General features: G+C 41.0%; 1 protein-coding gene across 1 annotated transcript in view; it reads right to left on the reverse strand.

Annotated features, from left to right (window-relative positions):
- grin2ab (glutamate receptor, ionotropic, N-methyl D-aspartate 2A, b) overlaps positions 1 to 20,581 on the reverse strand; it is a 126,381-nt gene that overhangs the window by 83,299 nt on the left and 22,501 nt on the right. The window contains exons 3-4 of the mRNA XM_049571878.1: positions 12,865 to 13,089; positions 12,580 to 12,738 (exon numbers count right to left, since the gene is read on the reverse strand). Coding sequence (XP_049427835.1) covers positions 12,580 to 12,738; positions 12,865 to 13,089 — 384 coding nt within the window. The remainder of the gene's footprint in view (positions 1 to 12,579; positions 12,739 to 12,864; positions 13,090 to 20,581) is intronic.

Genomic DNA, 20,581 nt, shown 5'->3' on the forward strand with positions numbered 1-20,581 from the left:
TTTTTTTTTTTTTTTTTTAAGTCAAAGCATTGCTGTTCTCTCATCCTCCAAGACAGTGATCCATTCAGCAGCATTCAAATATAATGCAAAGCAATTTTTTGCTTTCTGTCGACATCTAGGATTTTATCTGAAAGGAAAAACTGTATCTCCCACTGTAGGCCCGGACATGGTACACTATATGTAGACACGTCTCTACATCTTTTTTTAAAATTCCTTTTGTTATCATCAACATTTCAGTAATAGCTGTTGTACTATGACAATGAAAACCACTTCAGAGATAGCAGCAAAGACGATTGCAGCAAATTAAAAGATATGAATAAAGTGCACTTTGCCGGAGCTCTGCATTCAAAGCCATGAAACTATGACACCAACCTAGAGACCAGAAATGTAATAACAGTATTATTTTTCGAAGGGTTTTTGTTATCTTTCTGCTGTTCCTCAGCTGCCTTCTGCTTGATTTTGTATTTTCCTTGGCATTTAGTAACTCACAGGAGGTCTGGTCCAGTGAAATATGATTCAATCAGCCAATCATTCACTTAAAATACTGGATATTTTTCATCCTTCTAGAGCAGTAATCTTGTCAAAGGAGAGACAGTGTTTTACATCAATGTGTTTAAATATTTTGAAAAACAAAAATCTCATGATTTAACCTCAATAAATCTCGGAGGTCTTGTCAATCATCTGTCAGGTGGTTACAGGCTTATATAACTGATGATGCCCCTCACCAAGGCAAGCTTAACCTTTTCGTCTGTCAAGTATACAGCTGTAATTCAGCACCAGAGAGGTAAGGAACACACGCATAAACCAGCTGAGTAGGTTGCAATGAGCAGTGTTACTGACCATGGTTTATGAGGAAGACAAGAGTGCAGCCTGCAGCAATGCAAACTTCATCAAGAGAAAATGAGGAAAAGAGGAAAGGAGGAAAGTGTGCTGAAAAGTAAAGTGACTGTCACTGAGCCAAAAGAAGAGTGAACGTCACCGTCCGAAGATGAAAAGCACTCAGAGTTAAAAAGGGATGGTGAGGAGTGACTGTCTCGGAGCGAAGATTTCAATTGCCCTCCGAAGATGAAAACAACTCCACGACAAGACAACATGATGAGGAGTGATGCTACAAATCTGTCGTCCTTCTGAGAGGTAACCTCCACACAGTGCTCAGTGTCATAGCCAAGGCACAACCAAAAATATAGGTTGTTATTTACATGAGCAAGGCATAGATCGGCTTCTGTTTTATGTTTCAATTTTGTCTCAAGTTGTTCCAAATTAGGGCGGCACGGTGGTGTGGTGGTTAGCACTCTCACCTCACAGCAAGAGGGTTGCCGGTTCGATCCCGGGCGTGGGAGCTCTTCTGTGTGGAGTTTGCATGTTCTCCCCGTGTCAGCGTGGGTTCTCTCCGGGCACTCCGGCTTCCTCCCACAGTCCAAAGACATGCAGATTGGGGACTAGGTTAATTGGTAACTCTAAATTGTCCGTAGGTGTGAATGTGAGTGTGAATGGTTGTTTGTCTCTATGTGTCAGCCCTGTGATAGTCTGGCGACCTGTCCAGGGTGTACCCTGCCTCTCGCCCGATGTCAGCTGGGATAGGCTCCAGCCCCCCCCACGACCCTCAAGAGGATGAAGCGGTTAGAAGATGAATGAATGAATGAATGTTCCAAATTAACAAATTTTAATGCAACATATTAAAACTTTTTTTTAAGTTTTTGTTTGGAGTGTCACCCACTAAGGCTTCAATTACACTGCCTTGTAAAATGGACACAACTTTGGGATTTATTATGAGCATGAAAACTGGATAAACTCCGACAGTCTGATTTTTTAAGATTCCTTTTTGCTCAGTTTTTAAATACATTCATATTTACTGACGCAACTCATCTTAATACCACAGTTGGTAACTTAAATAAAAGATAACTTTTTGTCATGTTAGCTAAAACTGTCTCTATATTCACATATATCTAAATGAGACAGAAAAATCTGACAAAAATCATATTCCTCTGCCTACTCTATTGCCTCGTATTGCTTCTAATGGCCTTACTGCATGTGAAGGAAAACAACCAGTCAGGGCCGGGGAGTCTCTAATGCAGATGTCAATCATGTCAGTCACAGCTCGTAAACTGCAGTCAAAACTAAGCAGCGCTGATCAAATATGAATCAAGATTCTGTAGCTGCATTGCCTACTTCTGCCTCAAATGTTTTCAGAAACATATTTTAGTGTACTGATAAGATAAAAAATGATCATTGGTCATTGGGCGGTACTGAGTTCTTGGCTTGACTAGATCCAAGATGGTGGCCAGGTCACAAACGTCCTCATTTTACAACTAAACAGTACCTAATTTGCCTAGTTTGACCGTAGTTCACGAGCTGTGACTAACACGATTGACAGATGCGTTAGTAACCCCTTGGCTCTGATTGGTTGTCTTTGATCTGCCATATTCTGATTCTAGCAAATGCCATTAGAGGGTGTAGAGAGAGAAGGAGGGACATCTTTTTTTTTTTTTTTTTTAATCTTTCTCATGCACTTCTTTCAGACAGTCTGAGTGGGCGGAAGTTCGCTGCATAGATCAGCCTCTCATTGGGCGGAACGAGCCACCTGCTGAAGTCCTGCCCTACCACCTCCGGTTGCAGTTTTCAACACGTTCTTTACTAACTTTTGCAGTGTTTGATCTTGTGGGGATGTAGCCATTTTTCTGCCATGGTTCGCGTCCTGTAGGCGATATTTTTGTGGGCGTGTTACACCAAAACCTGTTTCCCCCCGGCAATATTTTTGCGAGCGCACTGTTGCTGTGGCACCGCCAAGAACGATTGTGATTGGTTGAAAGAAGTACAAGCAGCCGGGGCGTTTTTTTCCTCCAATCTTAAAGTGAGAGTCGGCCCAGCCAGACCATTCTTTTCTTGAGAAAGGTCTGGTGAGCGAGACTACTTTCAGAATATTGAATATGTGTTTCAGCGAATATGACAAAAAATTATTTTCATAAAAGTAATGGACTGTAGCTTTATTGCACCCCTGAAATATTTTTCACTAAACATCTTTCCATCAGAGTTGCACTGGAGATTAATTTCTGACGGCCACAGACAACAGCAAATACTGCAACAGGAAATACACTTTATTCCATGATGTTGTTGACTGAAAGAATAAAATGCTTTAGTAATCAATTGGTAGTGTCTACATATTAATTTCTCTTTTTATTAGAGTTTGCTCTGTGTTTTGTATGTGATGATGTATATTACATAAACGATGCTCTTTGATGTGCTGTACCAGTTAGCTGAGAGCTAACTTGGCAGATGTTTGCTTCCACTACAGATGGAGATTTCATTGTGCATTTAGGTTAAGTCAATGTCTGTTCATCAAGTCTATGTGATATTCATGCACACAATATAATGCGGGTTGTTTCGAGGGTAACCGCCATATGACCCACAATATGGGTCAGTTTCAAACTGTATTTTCTGCATTTTTCTTACCTCCTGTCAACCTAATGTATGTGCTGCAACCTACCAGCAGAAGAATACAAATCTTTTTCTATACATTTTGGACCTTTACACTAAACTGGTATTTTATTTTCTCACAAAACTGGCAGTCTCCAGAGAGGAAAAATATGAAAAGTCCTGCTATACATTTATAGTGCAGACAGAGATAATAAGAGTTTTTTGGGGTAAAAAATGTTTTGCAGTAAAGTTACGACTTCTGTTAACTTTCTGCCACCTATCTGATCACTGTGATCAAATAATGCAAGTGTCTGCTAATCACTCAATATGCAATTAAAGTCATATTGTGATTATTTTGACTGATATTGCGATTGATATGAGTTGCGGTTTTATTTATAATGGTCATTTTTGCATTTCAATTCCACTAAAAAAACATAAAGACTACGATTATGTGATTTTTGCGGGGGTCTGTACCAAATAAGCATGTTCCCTTACATCTGGAATATAATTTGTAGGCCGGGGCATCTCTGTAGCACCACAATGCTTCCTTTATAATGGTTGTGTGTGTTGTGACACATTTTAGTTTTATTTATCGTACAATTTGGATATTGAACCTGGCTATATTTCAATTTTGATAATATTTAGATAAATTGTGCAGCCCTAATTAAAAATTCTGAAGATATATTCTAAGATGAGCTAGCTGTCTGCTGTCTGTGGTCTTTATTTACAGGAATATTTAAACATTTTCCCAGTTTTCAGGCATTCCAATGGAGACAAAGGCTTTTTCAAAACAACTTGAAAATGTTAGTGTTGACTTGCATTGTTTTCACACATAAATAGCATTTCAGAATTAGCCATCTTAGTGTGAAGGTAGTTGGAGTTGCCTGTGCAGTGACAAGGACATGATCTCTCACTGGCTTTCTCATCAACAGCCAGTTGTGTTCAGAGTGGTGCCCAGCTACGCCAGAAGGAACTGGGCATGAATACCTGCGGTATAAACGCAGCCAGGGAACCTTAGCAGCAGGCAGAACAGAACTAAATGCTGTAGTCTGGTTTAGTCACTATAGTAACCATACTAACCCAGCTACTTTCTTTTTTCACTCCCTCCCTCTCTCATTCTCTTTCTTTCTCTCTCACGCAGACACAGAAACCCATCATCTAATCTTGCGTCACAGGGGTTCAAGGCTAGCAAGATTTTCCCAAAGCCTTCAAACGTAGCTGGCTGTTCCTCTCACAACCCGAGCCACCAGAGAATAACAACGGTGGATGCAAGAGCGGGAGAAGACACGAGAAGACAGAGAGACAGGAACAAAATAAAGAGATGGGAAAGAAGAACGGGGTGACAGTGGGGATGGAGATGTGGAGGAGAAAGAAAAATGGAAACAGGACAGAAACACAGGGCTGGGGGAGACAGGGAGACAAAAAGGAAGTAAGAGCTACAGAGCAGGAGAAAAAGAATTAAAGGTGAAAGTGGGGGAAGGATTCATTGAGTGAGTGACACAGCAGTGTATCTCCAGCAAGTGACAGCAGGTGAGGGGAGCAGGTGTTAAATATTAAAGCGACTCAGCAGAGAACCTGGGCAAATGGCCCCTACTGATATGGGACATCCCAGACTGGGACACACACAGCCACACACACACATGCAAATACACAGACACCAAGGGTTGCATCCCACCACAGTGGCAGAGCAAAGCAGAAAGAACACGCATGTTTAATTCACAACCTTCCATTTCAGCATGTTCGTGTTCTTACGCTACGCACTGTGACCCCCAACCCCCACCCTCTATCGCCCACACACCAAGAAGTAGGAAGTCAAAAGACGAGATGAGCAAGGTTGGCGGAGAATGAGTGAGCGCATGTGGGGTGGGGGTGGGGGGGTGGGGGGGCGAGGTAAAGCCAACAACATTTCTTATTTCCCAAAGCGGTCCCTCTGTAATGGAAGTACAACATTCCAAACTAATCCTGTTCCTCTCCTGGGCTTACACATGCCCTCTCTCCACATCAATTCTGTGTTCCCTAAACGTGTCTCTCTTCTCACAGCACACCATCCAACTTCTCGTAGATTATTCCTCACTGCTCCACACTGACATGCATTATCGGGGAGGCAGAGACCAGAGGAAGATTGAAAGAGAGGGAGACAGAGAGACAGAGAGAGAGGTTGGACCTGTTGTGACATCGATTCTTTTGTTTTCATTTAGGGAAAAAAAAATGTGTTTGGCACAACACAAATGGATGATTCTTTGATTTGTTAGGGCTGGTCCTATTGGGGTGGAATTTATTTTGGACATTGCTGATGCTGGCAGAGGCACAAGGGGAAGTATATTATAAACAAAATAAACAAACACTGGAATGCAAAAATAATGTCGGTTCGGTTCATCCCTGGCTGGTACATCAATGTTTCACTTTAAATCACATGCAATAAACAAAGCCCACTTATGCCTGTAGGTTATTATTTCTACGCTTATTCTTTCCTTTTATTCATTCATTGGTTTAATATATTCCTAACACAATTACTGCATGTGGATGTGCATGTATGTGAGTAAGTAATCGAAGGACATTTGCACACTGAGCTTGAGAGAAGATTGTTTTTCCCCAAGACTGCTCATGTTAAACATCTGTGAAAGCTGTTTATATGGGGGTCTGGGGTCTACTTCATGTGAACGGCAGTTTGATCTACAGCAGGCAGCGGATGAGTGGGAATTAATTTCAGCCCAGGAGATAAATGATCATGTAAGGTGCTAATGGTGAGGGTCTGTATTGGGAGGGGACTGCTAAAGTATCCCCCAGGCATGATGCTTCTTGTTACATGATGTAGATTCATTCCAGATATATTCACTCTTTTGTGCAGTATTACAAAAACACTGATGTTAGTGGAGTTGATACTGTGAAGAAATATTAGACAGTTAAGAAGTGGATCCAGAAGCAAAATCTCGACTAGGGCATCACAAAAGCCAAGTCCAGTCCTGGTAATTGGAAACCAAACCACACACGACTAAACAACAAACGCCCGTGTTTGACCCCACTTGAAATGAAGACATTTATCCCCAACTGAAAAGCAGATAAAAAATATTCTAGTTTCTGGGATAAACACATTAGCACTGAGCTCAGAAATCACACCGTGTGTAAACAGAAGAAAATGTTGACAAATAAAACCTGTCCTTTTTAAAACCTGAGGAGTCGTTGCAGTAAGTTACTGGTCTCCACAATCTTGTTTATCACAGTTTTCAGGGATGCCTGCAATGCCTGCTCCTGTTTATGTGATCGAGTATGATGGCTGTGCGGCCAGCTACTGATAAAAATGACAACTGGAGAAAGCCTTTACATGAAATGTGACATAATCATGACAGTTAAGTTTGCATCTTGGCAGCTTAACGCTGCTTTAACACCAAGTATTTCACACTTGCACTGCCCACCTCCACGTATATCCATTATTTTAGAGCACTTGCCTGCCTGCTGAAGTTCTTTTTCTGTATTTTCTTGGCACCATCTTCTTCTTTCTTTTTTTCCCTTCTCCATCTAAAACATCATGAGGAGACTACTACTGTGCTGAGCCAGGATAACCAAGGTAACGCAGGATGAGCCGCTCATTTTTCACTTCTATACTATAGACTTGATTGCAACATTAAAGACGTGTGTGTGTGTGTGTGTGTGTGTGTGTGTGTGTGTGTGGAGACAGAGAGCGCGAGGCTCTGCCTGTTCAGGCTGCAGAAAGCACAATATTGTTTGTTAGCCCACAGTAATCAGGCTGAATTGTTACCAGCCCACTGGGATTTCTTTCGATCCAGATTACAACCACAGCACTGCAGCAGGTATGAAATCAACAGTCACACAGCCAAGAAGTACATGGAGGCAGATTTTCAGCTTATAGCAAAATAAGTCTGTTTTTTTTCCTTTTTTTTATTCTAACTATTCACACCAATGCCATTTACATGGGTATCATATTCTGAAGTCACTGAGCGCTAACATAGCTGAGAGCAGAGCAGGGTCAGTGTGATGAGATCACCCTCACAGTGTGAGTGTCAAGCACATGTGTCAACCTCACTGAGAGTCCTCATCACCTCCGTAATGGCCTCCTTTGGCTCTGTCACCAGGCAAGACAGGAGCATGTTACAGCACAGCATTGTGACTGCTGCTGAAACAAGTCACTGATTAATCCATTAGTCAATCAACAAAAAACTAATTTCCACAATTTTGATAATCAATTATTCCCTTCACTCATTTATCATGAAAAAAAAGCCAAACATCTGCTGGTGCAGCTTCTCGTGTGTGGCTGATTCATCTGTTTCATATCATCACAAATTTATAGATTTGGTTTTTGGAGTGCTGGCTGGACAAAAAAAATAATTTTAAAAAGGTTGCTTTTGGATCTAGAAAATGGTGTTAATATGTACCAGCTCTTTTTAACATCTAATAAACTGAGGAGGGTTCAAGCCTATCTTTACTCTCAATAGCTTGTTTGCAATCGTGACTATTATGATATTAAAATTCAAATGGAGGGCAGGAAGTGATAAATCTATATACTGCATGAATTGGAAATAGAGGAACATGACTACATAAAATGGTTGGATGAACCTGCAGGCAGCAAGTATCATCAGAAAACTGAAACTCATGTTGGATGTGATCCATACAAAACAAGGCAAAGTGATTCCTCCCACAACTTGACCAATTTGCCTGCTGCTGTGGATATGATTGTCGTTACAAATTACCACATCCTCCAGAGCTCCTAACATTACTGACGTTACATGGTGAGTCGATGACAGCGTACAGCAGTATAGCGGATTTTAACTATTTTGTGTGCGGTTGGGTCAACAACTGAAATGAGCATTACTGTCTTTTATATTTTAACTCTATACAACAATGCTCCGCTGAGCATGGTCCCACTCCGAAGTCGTCGAAATCCAACACTTGGGCAGTGACTTGCAGCGTCAGAAATCAATGAAAAAGGCGTCCTTTAATGTTGGCATGATACGTAACAGCAACCGGCTGCTTCAGGGGGAAACGCAGCAGGACAAAGACAAAAGTTAAGGCAGTGAAAGTCCAAGTGGGGCAGGCGGGAAGGGGCGGTGGATGGGTCTAACAAACACCAACTTTGACCCGAGAGAGCGGTGTTTGCGTCCCGTATGATTCTAAAGCCAAACCCTGTTCGTTTTTTCCTAAACCTAACCACGTGTTTTTTTTGCCTAAACCCAACCATGTGTGTTTGTTGTTGAAGGAAAAAAAAAAAAAAAAGTCAATTCGTGGTGTTGTACCAACATAGTGCGTTTATTTTGAAAGAGACTGCATGTAAACGTTGAATTTCCTGTGGAAACGGAAGTGTAAAAGAAGTTGACATGGTGTCCCAGAATGTCAGCAACCAATACACCCAGGGTGCTTTGCACTTAGTACGTGGACGTGGAAAGTCCATGATCAAAACATCAATATGTGACGAGGTCGGAGTGAGAATGTGTTGCTCTGCTGTGGGGCTAATGTTACTAGGTAACAGTAGCTAACTTTAGTATCTACCATCAGTATCTACCCAGTATCTACTGGGTCAACCGTTCCCAGAGATCTTGTAAAATGCCATAAAAAATGTAGGTCATGGCTAAAAACACAGAAGTTGTCCAATCCATTATAATTGCCTCCAACCTGAGGCACGTTTGACACAACGCTTTACAGTTTTACAGTTTATTTTTGAAATAAGTTGACTCTGCTTCTCCAGACTGAAGATGGAGGTTTCGGAACAACATCTGCTGCTGTTTCTCAATGATATTAATAATGTTTTTTTTAAAAAATGATTTTATGTTTTTTTTTTACTTTTCCTCTTAATATCCGTCAATATTTGGGACTTAAAGTGCCCCCCCCCCCCCCCCCAGCTGCATGTCCTCCATCTGGACAGTGCACCGATGTCTGACCTCAAATGCAAAGAAGCTATTGACTAAACCAAAAGTAATCAGCAAATAATGAAAGCAATCCTTAGTTGCAGGAACTTTAAAAAAACACAACAAAAATAATTATTCAAAGATGGACCCAAGGGAGGAAAATCATCAATATCCTCTCACATCTTTTCCACACACATCTGAACTATGTCCTTCTGGACGGGGCAGATACTGTAAATGAGAACTACAACAACCACACACATCAGAACTTCAGAAAAAACACCAATCTACCAACAATGCTCTTTCAAATGATTTGCTGACTCACTGAGCCTCCGAACCTGCTTGCCAGTGGGCTGCTTTTGCCCTTAATTTAAACCAGGCAGGAAGACTTTTATATTTACAGGACAGACCTGCAGGAACAGTTGCAGGGGGGCTGGTTAGTTACGGGCTACACACACTCGCGCTCACACCTGGGAGCTGCCGAGAATGACCGCACTCTTGTACTTTTGGCCACTGAGCAGTTCAATTAGAGCAGCTGGGGGTTAAGTACCTCGTTTAATGGCACATCAACGGCAGCGATTGAAGGCGGGAAAAACACAATTTATTTATTTTCCCTATCATTATGTTCTCAGTGGGAGATTTAAGTCAGTGACCTTCATGTTGCAACCTCACTCCTATAACCTTCAAGCCAACTCTCACCGTCTCTCTTACCTTTCGCTGTCTCTTTTTCTTGTGTTTTCTCACACTCACACTGCCTCCCCCATCAACCACTACTTCAAAAGGCCGCTGTATTGCTGCAGTTATTGGTTCCTGTGTTTTGGTTGCTGTGCCCTGAGAGATTTAAAAGCTAAAGAACCAGTTGTGTTTTTATCAAAGCTCCTTCAGTCTGTCTGTCAGTTAGCGAGGTCTACAGAGTCAGTACCAGAGAGAGAATTCAACTAAGAAAGAGATGTACATCCCTAACTTTGCACTGAGCATCACACCAAAATAAAACAAAAATCCGATCTTAAAGGATAGCTTCTTTTTTTTCTTTTAAAAACTGGGAATCTATTTTTCTGGCATCCCACTGAGCGCAGTAGACGTGATGCGTGCTTCTTTTTTTTGGCTTTGCATAGCCCAGTTTCAGACCAAGCAGAAAATGCATTATTACACATTTAAACAATGCTTGATCATCTGTTCTCAAAATGATGTACCAGAGAATGCTGCATGTTCTATGCAAAGACTTCGACTGACCTTATGAATACTGTACTTTTAAATGAGCACTAAGTAACCTTTCATAAGGCTAATTAACATAAAAATGTGCTGGGTGATACCAGCCATCAATCCAGTGCGTTGGCAGTGTTTCTCCTCTGTACTTAAACAAAAAAAAATCATCTGACAGAGCAGCAGTGATAGCACAAACAAGCTTCCAAAGCCTCTAGTGTGTCATTTTCTAATCTACAACACGCTGACTAAAACATCTTCAGACAATTTATGTGTGATAAAAGTTAACCATGTCCATTCTCAGTTCAACAAAACCTCAAGATAGCCATTAGACATCCACTGGAAACAGCTTAAAGGTCCTGTGTGAAGGATTAAGGGGAGTACATTGGCAGAAATGGAATATTAAGTATATTTTTTGTTTTGTTTTTTTGCGTGTGTATAATCACCTGAACATTAAGAATCAACATGTTTTCGTTAGGGCTGGGTCGGTTCTCGGTAATACCAATTCGGTTCGGTACTCCCTCTTGGACTGCATACCTGGCGGAATGTACGCGGCGCGCACTCCGCGGAGGTCCGCCCAGTAAAAGCAGATGTCCGCAAGCCCTGTGTGCACAAAGCACGACCGCGCGGACACCGCTCCACGCATCAGTGTGGGGTGGGGACTGAGCAAGGGGGTGCGAGTGCGCCTGCGCCAAGGCCTCTACTGTAGCCTGGGGAGTCGATAATGGCAGATAATTCAGTCTCGAAGAAATCAAAGAATGCGTCACTATGGCAACACTTTGGCTTTGAGCCAGACGAAGGAGGCAACCCTTGTTTGCACTGATTGAGTAAGCTGCAAAATTTATTTGTAAGGAATACAAGAAACAAAGTGTTACTGTCACTCTGTTGTTATATGGTCGTTTTTATTTCAAATGAGTCAACTGCGCCCCCAAGTGGCGAAAATCTGGTATTACTGACTTGATGTGGTTTTTCACAAAAAACGGACCGTTTTTTTTTCTTCTCATACCGACCCAACCCTAGTTTTCATTACCTTAGAATGATCCATTTACATCTACATAAAGAGCGAGTCCTCATCCATGGAGTCTGCCATGTTGCACCGCCATGTTTCTACAGTAGCCCGGAACAGACAAACCACACACTGGCTCTAGACAGGGTCATTCACGTTTTCGCATCTACCACTGTAGTAAGCAGCCCCTTGACAACGAGCTGAACACCATCGGAAAAACACAGATTTTCAGGGTGAAACTGTTTATTCAGTGTATTTACCAGTTAAAATCACAGGGTCCATTCGTTTCAGAGACAAAAAGACCTTCGTCAATAATTCAGCTCACCGTAAAGACCTCCTGAACATCTTGAACTTAAGACATCAGAGAAAAACGGTGAGCACACATTAGCAGATGCTGGGCTAGCAGCCCATCTGTGACGACACAAACATTGATTGGCAACATAAAACTGCTTTATTCAGTGTTTTTACTGGTTTTAATCAGCTTGTTCGCTTGTTTTGGAGAACATGAGACTTCTGCGGATAATTACGACCAGCTAAATATCTCCCGTGAACAGTAAAGACCAAAGGAATCCGAACCGAGAGTGCAAGCAGGGCACATGGGAGAAGTTTTAGCGCATCTGCAAACCTCACATCTAGATGCCACTAAATCTCACACACTGCTTCTTTAAAATGACTTACAGGAAGCAAAATGTAACATTTATCAAAAGCTGGGGTTTCATATTCCCACCAGCTGAAGATAAGCATGAAATCTCTCCAATGGGCAGTTTATTTTATAGTGACTTACTGGTAATGGAAATAAGTATCTGGAGGAACTGGTTGGTGTCTGTAAATTATAGAGTATGATTTTGACCTGCTCTCTATGAAAAGTGTCATGAGGTAACTTTTGTTGCATTGTGAATTTTTAAATGAAATTAACTTGATATGAGCAAATTGCTAACATGCCGGCACATCTGAAAAAAAGTGTAGTTTGAAAAGCATTATCTGTCAACATTTTAAAGGTGACTGAGATGAGGGATTGCAACTTCCTAATCTCCAAAACAAAAACACTGTGTATCCAGAGAAAAAGCAGGAGTGTGTTTTGTTTGTGTCACAGTCACTCACCTTGTCAGCCATAATCATAGAGGAGCCTCCGTGGACTCCCAGGACTGGAAGTTGCGTCTGAACGGAGAGGAAGTCAAGGATCTGGGCAATGGCCTCCTGATCGGTGCCATCGGCAAACACAAGGCCATGGAGACGAGTGCGAGACAGAAGCTCACACACCTTGGGACACAGTGAAATAAACTCAGGTGTCAAACAGACACAGACAGACAGTGTGTGTGTGTGTGTGTGTTATAAACTGCATGTGTACAGTATGTGTGTAACACTGATGTAATATTGATTTCTCACCTGTGTAATCACAGACTTAGGGTCTGTCTGGTTGATCCTCAGTATCACCACAGAGACGTCAAGGGCATCATCAGGGCGCCGAGGTGGGCGGAGCTCCTGATCAGAAATGTGGCGCGTCTGGCCCATGATCACACCCACACTGAGACCTGGAGGCTTCTGGGACGCCACAGGCACCATCATCTGGGAGAGTAGGAGCAACATCCAGCCCACTACACCCATCATACCCTGAAAACATAAACACAAAATATTAACCCAAAGAACCGCCTTGCGAAGAAACGGTGACAGTTTGCGTCACAAAACCAGACGATTACAATTCTGGATTTATTTACAAAGCTCACCCACTAAGTACATACACAGCACCGCCTGTCAGCAGCCTGTCACAGGTGAGGTGAGACATACTGTATGTTGGGTGGCTGTGCTCAGGACGTTGATTAATCACAGAGGTGGCAGTTCAGTCCCCAGTTTCTCCTGTACACATGCAAGGCAAAAAATACTGATACGTCCTTATTTTATGAGCTGCTTAAATCTTATCAAAAAATGTTAATCCCAGATAACCAGCCTTCAAGGTGTTTACAAAATAACAGTCTATTCTCAGGACTTCCTAATCCCACAAGGTGTGTTTACACAGAGGGGTTGATAACATATCGCCTATCAGTACATGCATAATGATAGGAAAACATCATTGAATCAAGCTATAAGAAAATAAACAAGATGGAACTTTGTTTGTTGCAAAAACTGAAACTCCTAACGTTTTTATTTATCTAAAACCATGTTATTTTCTATTTTGTGTCCTCCTGTATATAACATCTTCAGATTTTCTGTGTGTCCTACAAGACAAGCAAGAACTCCCACTTCTTGCTATCTTTGTGTGTTTGAAAGAAGTTGAGTCACACCTTGTGAAAGAGTTCAAAATCGACTTCACCATGTTGTGGACAGAATTTATTTCGGATCATCGGCGTATAAGAGTCTTGTGTATTCTGAGCATGTCTTCAAAAACGCAGTAAGCGCTGTAAACCGGCCCGCAGGGTTTCTCAAAGAGCGGCTTGTATTTATCTTTGATAAAAACAGTGTGACTCAGATATGTGACCTGAATCTAATTATTAGTGCAAGTCTCAAGTGCAAAACCAAAGATTATATGATAGGCACAAACTGGAGCTGGGGGTTTACTGTCCTCTTTCTGTCCTCCACTATTCAAAAATCATTTAATTTAGTTTCAGAGTGGGCAGCCATTAGGAGAGCAGGGTTAAAACCTAACTTTATTTTTGCTAAAGTGCTAATCGGGCTTCGTGAGACGCCCTAAATCTCTCTTCCACTGTCTGCCTTTATTTGAACATAATCTAAGCCTGTAGGCCATGTTCAAAGTAAAGTGCCAGCTATTAATGGATAAAATAATCCTGAAATAAATGTAATCTGATTTACCCCAGTCATGGGGGTATGAGGGGAAACATTCCAAATCGCTAAAGGCACCCGAGTGTCTGCATCAATCAATAACATTCGTCGAGTTGAAAAATAACATTTCTTTCAACTCTATATCCTAACCAAATTCCAGGCTAATACAGAGGAGTTTAAGCTCCTGTTCCTACTTCAGCTTACTCCGTGTTACCTTTTCCTGTAATGTGAGCAGATCTAAGAGAAGCAGATGAGTAGAGGAAATGCAGTGTGAAATGCCTTGGGCTGAATGAGAGCTAATGAAACCATGATGCGAATGCTACGTTGCATCTCAGCCAATTTCTTACACCACCACAGTCCAGCAGAGCTGAAAAACACCCCAGGAGGAAACATCACGTCCACAAAATTAACCCACTGTCTCTGTATCTCTTCATCCGGCCCTCTCCTTGTTTTTTAACTTTGCATCTATGTATGGTAATCATCTTTATCTTAATGTATTTCATTTTTTTCAGTCTTTCTCTAATTCTGCCAATCTGTCTTTCCGGCTGGCTTAGTGTGTGTATCTGATCCATGTCATCTCACACCCGGTCTAATCAGGCCAGTTAGTCAAGTCAGTACTTTCCCAGCTTGCTCTCTCTGCCCTGGTGCCCACAGACTAGCCTGCAGCTCCAGCAGCACTTAGCATACGCCGCTAAATCACACACCGCTACACTCCTGTCCCAGGAAATTAGTGTCAGCTCCAACCAATGGGACAAGATTACACTAACTTTCCCTGGAGTTAGCATCAGAGCTAACATTACTAGGAGCTGGAGTGTGCTGCTGTGCCACAGTTTCCATAATGGTCAACATAGCTGGAAAACTTTGGGTCAGTGAGTGTTCTCGCTGTCTTGCAGGATTTGCATTTGTGCTTAAAATCATATCCGCTGACTCCTGTGATAAGCTTCCAAAAGAGATGTCATGAGGGGTAACTGTTTCTCTCTGTGTTAGCATTTATGCTAATATTTCCACAAAACTGAAAATGCAAGGTCTTAATAATGTAACACTATTCAGTGGCATAATGCTCTAGTATTCTGCCGAGGGTGTTAACTCTTCACAAACGTCCCATAATGGTGGAAGAGTATCCGATAGCTGATTTACTGCAATAAAATGTGCATAGCTTTTGTTTGTGCTCATCTAGACATGTTTCCTAAATTTTACAAATATGCCTCTGAGCAACAAATTAGTCTTGTCCAAAAATGTTTTTATTTTCATGGCTAAAGTTAAATCTAGATTTGTGAAAATGATGCCACTGTCAAAGCTAGAAACAACACACCCTGTGCTCAAATGGGAGCTGGCGTTAAGAGGCCCTCAAGCTGCTTCAGTGACAATGAATCAGAGGACGTCTTTGTGCACTGTGTAACACAACCCAGGGTGATTTTCCTCGGATCTAAGCACATTTTTTGGTTCAACAATGTTAGCCCTAACTCCTATTAAATAAAGCTCGTGTGGGTGTAATTGCTTAAATCTATCAGTCCACAATATCATTCTTTCATTCATCGCCAATGAAGCAGCTCTGTATAGTGTCTCTAGATGACAAAACAAATTAGGCTCGCGGTTACGTGGGCCTTGTTTCCCCAAAATATCTTAAAGCGATACTCCACCCAAAATCTGTCTTTTGAATAGCAAGCATTCAATCTTGGTATGCTTGAAATGGGCCTGTGAGCATTTCCTCATGAACGGCAAAAGGAATTCAATCAGTTTCAACAGATTTTATTGCTAACCTTTTTTTGTGTGTGTGGAGTCAGACATCGTGTTGATCAACAAACAACAGAAAGATGTAGCAATCCTGAGCAACAGCAACATCAGGAAGAAGGAACCCGAGAAGCTTGAAAAATACCAAGGGCTGACAGAGGAGCTAGAGAAGATGTGGGGAGTAAAGGCAACAGTGGTGCCATTGGTAATCGGAGCACTCCGGGCTGTGACCCCCAAACTGGGAGAATGGCTCCAGCAGAATCCAGGTACAACATCTGAGGTCTCTGTTCAGAAGAGTGCCGTCCTAGGAGCTAAGATACTGCACAGAACCCTCAAACTCCCAGGCTTCTGGTAGAGGACCTGATCTTAAGGAAGACACACCACCATCACTGAAACTTCTTGAACTTTTACAGTACAACCAACTTTTCCACTGTCCATTTGTATGTTAAACACATTCCTGTCATTCTTGGGGGTTTTTGTTTTGTTTTTGGGCCGAGATGAGGCTACATTCGCAAATCTATTTAGGTGGAGTATTGCTTTAAGGTTACAATTGTTACATGCATCATAAAAAGCCTCTTATCTTTGTGAGGCCTTTCCAAAAAGTATCTCAGTTTTTGCCGACCCATGTGACAATCCAATATTACTGTGTCTGGTACTGTTATCTCATAACCATTTTATCTCATTTGTTTTTCTGTTTTATTTTCATTCTTCTAATTAGTTATTGGCTATTTCTCAAATATCGATCTCTATATAAATTTGACAAGTATTCAGTGCAAGGAGAGAGCTGAACATTGAATTTTATAATTAGATCTTTGGATGCTGGTGGAGTCACAATAATAATAAAAAAAACAACATCAAAACAAAAGGGCTGGACAGCAATAAATGCAATTGGAGTGGTGAGCTAATGGAGAGTGATCAGCTGAAATGAAAACTTATTTTTCTATCAAATATATCAAGTCAGTAAAAAAAGTCAGGTCATCAATCTCCTTCATCATCCTATGATCACATTGTGGAACCACTGGCTCCACAATGACACTGTCATTGTACCTAAATCTAGTTATTTTGTAATTAACATTTGCTTTACAGCGGGTTTCTTGAGAAAGAGAAAAAGTGAAACTTCACATTAACATTTAACCTACAGCGTATGCTTATTGCATTATATGAGATAACAGTTGGCTGTAAGCTCTCTGCAGTCTCAAGGTTGAATAATAAGGTACATCATAATTTCTTTTGTGTGCTGTGACACAGCCACTGAGGTAGCACATGAAAGCAGCTGCCACCTTAAAATGATGTCTCGCCACCCCATTTTCTATAAAGTTTCTTCTTAGTGTTTGAAAAGCATTTTTTTTCTTCATCAAATGTGTTTTTTTTTTTCAGTTTGGTTTGTTAATCCCCATAATACCCAGTGCCAAACTCTGAGTGTCAGGGCCAGATTTATGTACATATTTGCGCTCGCAATCTACATGAAATTAGCGTCTGATTTACTAAAGCAGCAGCTAATTATCAGTAACTAGGACTGTCTTTTAGGTGCGCTCTGCATATAAACGAGATCTCCAAAGACGCAGTTCAGTGGTGAAATGGGGATACGATGGGGTAATAAATCATGAAAGAAATCAAGCCCCAAAAATTAAATAAAAATGTAATGATGCTGAGTTCCCATTAAATGAAATGTTAAAGTTTCCAAGCCATTTACTAAGTCCCTGATTAAACTCTAACTAAATAAGTTGGGCATCTATTACGATAAAATTGTCGTAAGGTTTGTAAAACCAATGCAGCAGAAGTCATTAAACATATAAAATGTCTTTAAAAATACATGCCACTTCAACTACATGTCAAGTGTGCAATCACCGTAATGCATTAGCTCCGAGGATGTCAAGTTCAAGTTCAGGTTGAATGACCACAAAGCCACAACTCCCCACCTTCTTTATATTTTTGTAAGAAAACTGTGCAATATTGTGCTTCTTTATTATTACTGCACTACTTTTCTTTCTAAGAAGCTGTCACTCTCATTTCTAAATAATTCACTGTAGCTCTCCTACACATGTTTCTGCTGTCATGGTGATTTCTGCAGAATGCAGGATTATTAATTTTCATCTCCCCCACCACAACGTTCCTTTAATATACCATTTCAAATCTGCACCTGCTTTGCAGAAGCAAAGATTTTTCCTTGTAAAACTGACCCTTGAATACTGTGCTAGCCTTAATAAATGTACCAGAATGTGCAGTCAACCACTTTTATTAGATCTCCCTCTGTTATGTGTGCATTCCTCCTTTAAATGCTAAACACATTTGCATGAAGAAGAGAGGCACACTTCACTGATCGCACGCAACCTATGTCTCAGATGACAGGCAAACTGCGCTTCCAGGCCGGTGCACCTGTTTGATAAATAACATGCACATCAAATGAATTTGATGTTGTCAAGTGCTATCAGTTTTCTATTCGCTAAAAAATAACATGACAACATAGGCGAAGTTAGCAGTGCTGTCCCAAACAGCTAACAGCCAGTTCGTAATGCATGATCTGCGAGGGGTACATTGCGCTCCCTGCTCGTAGTGAGGACTTAATGTCTCTTTTTTGAGGAGAGCATTTCATTTTGGTGTTCGTTGGGAACGATACATGGTGTGCAGAAGTTAAAAGAAGAGTGGGCCACCCACCTTTATTGTTTCTTAGTTTTATTTGGCTGTAATAGTACTGTGAGAAGCTAGCCAAACTTGTTACATTACCGGGCAGTCTGTGCTGAGTTGTGTCTCAGTTGGGTAAAAAAATTAAAACACCATGCAGATGGTGTTGTGACGTCTTCGAGCACATATTGGGAAATGTTTTAAAAGGTGTGGAATCCTTGGAAAAAAAACACTTTGCTTGCTTTCTGTCTTTTTTCTTTCTTTCTCTTGTTATTTCTTTTTCTTTCTCTCTCTCCTTCTGTCTCTTTCTTTCTTTCTTTCTTAAGTTGGCAGTGGTTTTCCAAATTCAGTTTGATTGGCAGCAAGTTCCTTGAATCATTTCATCAAAGTTTATTCACATCTTTTGTACTAATTGAAAAAAATAATGCGGTGCCATGAGCGTCACTGATAGGAGCAGAGTTGCACACACTTAGTAATGTCTTGGGCATGCAATAGAGGTGGCTACCTGCAGTAAGCATGTCAAGTGTATTTTGGAGTTCTGTACAGGTAAACCATTTCCCTTCATCAAGGTAAGGGGGCGGAATACAGTGTTTGCACTCAGCATGCTTGTTTGTGTGTTTAAGGTTTATGATGTGTACATAAACCTTGAATAATGTTTTTGAAATGTAAGGTTTTAGAGAGGGAGGTTTTGGAGACAAAGGAAACATTGAGGGACGGTACAGACACACACGTGTGCACATACACACTCCACACTATATCTACATATAACTGGTTTAAATAAATGTCCCCGATACTGACAGCTCAACACTCATCCAGCTGTCATGTAACATCAAATCACTTTTAACTGATACAAAATGATATTAAAAAGTCACTAGAAATTATAGCTGCTGCGCAGCGATGGGTCGGGTCCGGGCATTTTTATGCAATTTCATTGAAGACATTTAGGAATTTAGCAACACAATCTGCCTTTTTCATCAGCTGAGGTTTGAACTCACAACCTTTGAGACTAAGAATCAATTTCTATCTCACTGAGCTAATTACTCAGTGACAACTCATGTAGCTTCACAAATTGACTAAGCCAGATGTGCAGGTTTAGCAGCCGTCCATGCATGGAAAAGCAGATTTCAAACCACTGTAAAAAATTCAGTTATCGAAACAAAAATCTGAAAATACACATATTGCATCTAGACAGCATGGAGATGTTGGTAATTTATTTTACCAATGATTGATTTGCTTCATAAGTGAAAAACTGATGTTTAACTAGTTGAGCTATGTGCAAAGTGAGAAGCCTGAGATGGTTTCACACTGAAGTATTGACACTGGATCTTTGTGCAAAGTTTGGCTTATTTTCAAGCATGAGAAGGCAGATTTTCTAGCAGAAAAAAGACTTGCTGCACAGTGATCAGTCACGCTCAGGCAATTTTAAGCAATAAGCTGGAGCACAAGAAGATGTTTACATTACAATGTGGATTATGCACCAGTTGAGGCTTGAATCCGCAACCTCTGGAACCTAAGACGGTCATCTAACTGCTCTGAGCTAATTGGCAAGTAGCAACTCAACAGTGGCTTCACAAATTGAGTAAGCCATTCACTGTTGTGTAGGAAAGCAGCCATCTGTGCATGGAAAGGCAGATTTGAAACCACTGTAAAAAAATCAGTTATTAAGGCAAAAATCTGAAAATACACATATTTTAAAACACACATATATACACACATCTAGACAGCATGGAGATGTTGGTAATTTGTTTGTACGATTGATTTGCTCCATAAGTGAAAAACTGATGTTTAAAATTGCCATTTTTCCATTGACTCCAATTGTTCACATTAGAGCAAAATTCAAAATGCTGTCAAAAATTCAGTTTTTGAGATAAAATTCTGAAATTTGCCACACATCATCTACCATGATTCTAGATGATTTTGTCATTTTTTTCATGAACATTGAAGATTTATTTAGCAAGAATTTGCATGTATATGT

The sequence above is a fragment of the Epinephelus fuscoguttatus genome, linkage group LG3, assembly GCF_011397635.1.
Source record: "Epinephelus fuscoguttatus linkage group LG3, E.fuscoguttatus.final_Chr_v1".
NCBI classification, from domain to species: domain Eukaryota; kingdom Metazoa; phylum Chordata; class Actinopteri; order Perciformes; family Serranidae; genus Epinephelus; species Epinephelus fuscoguttatus.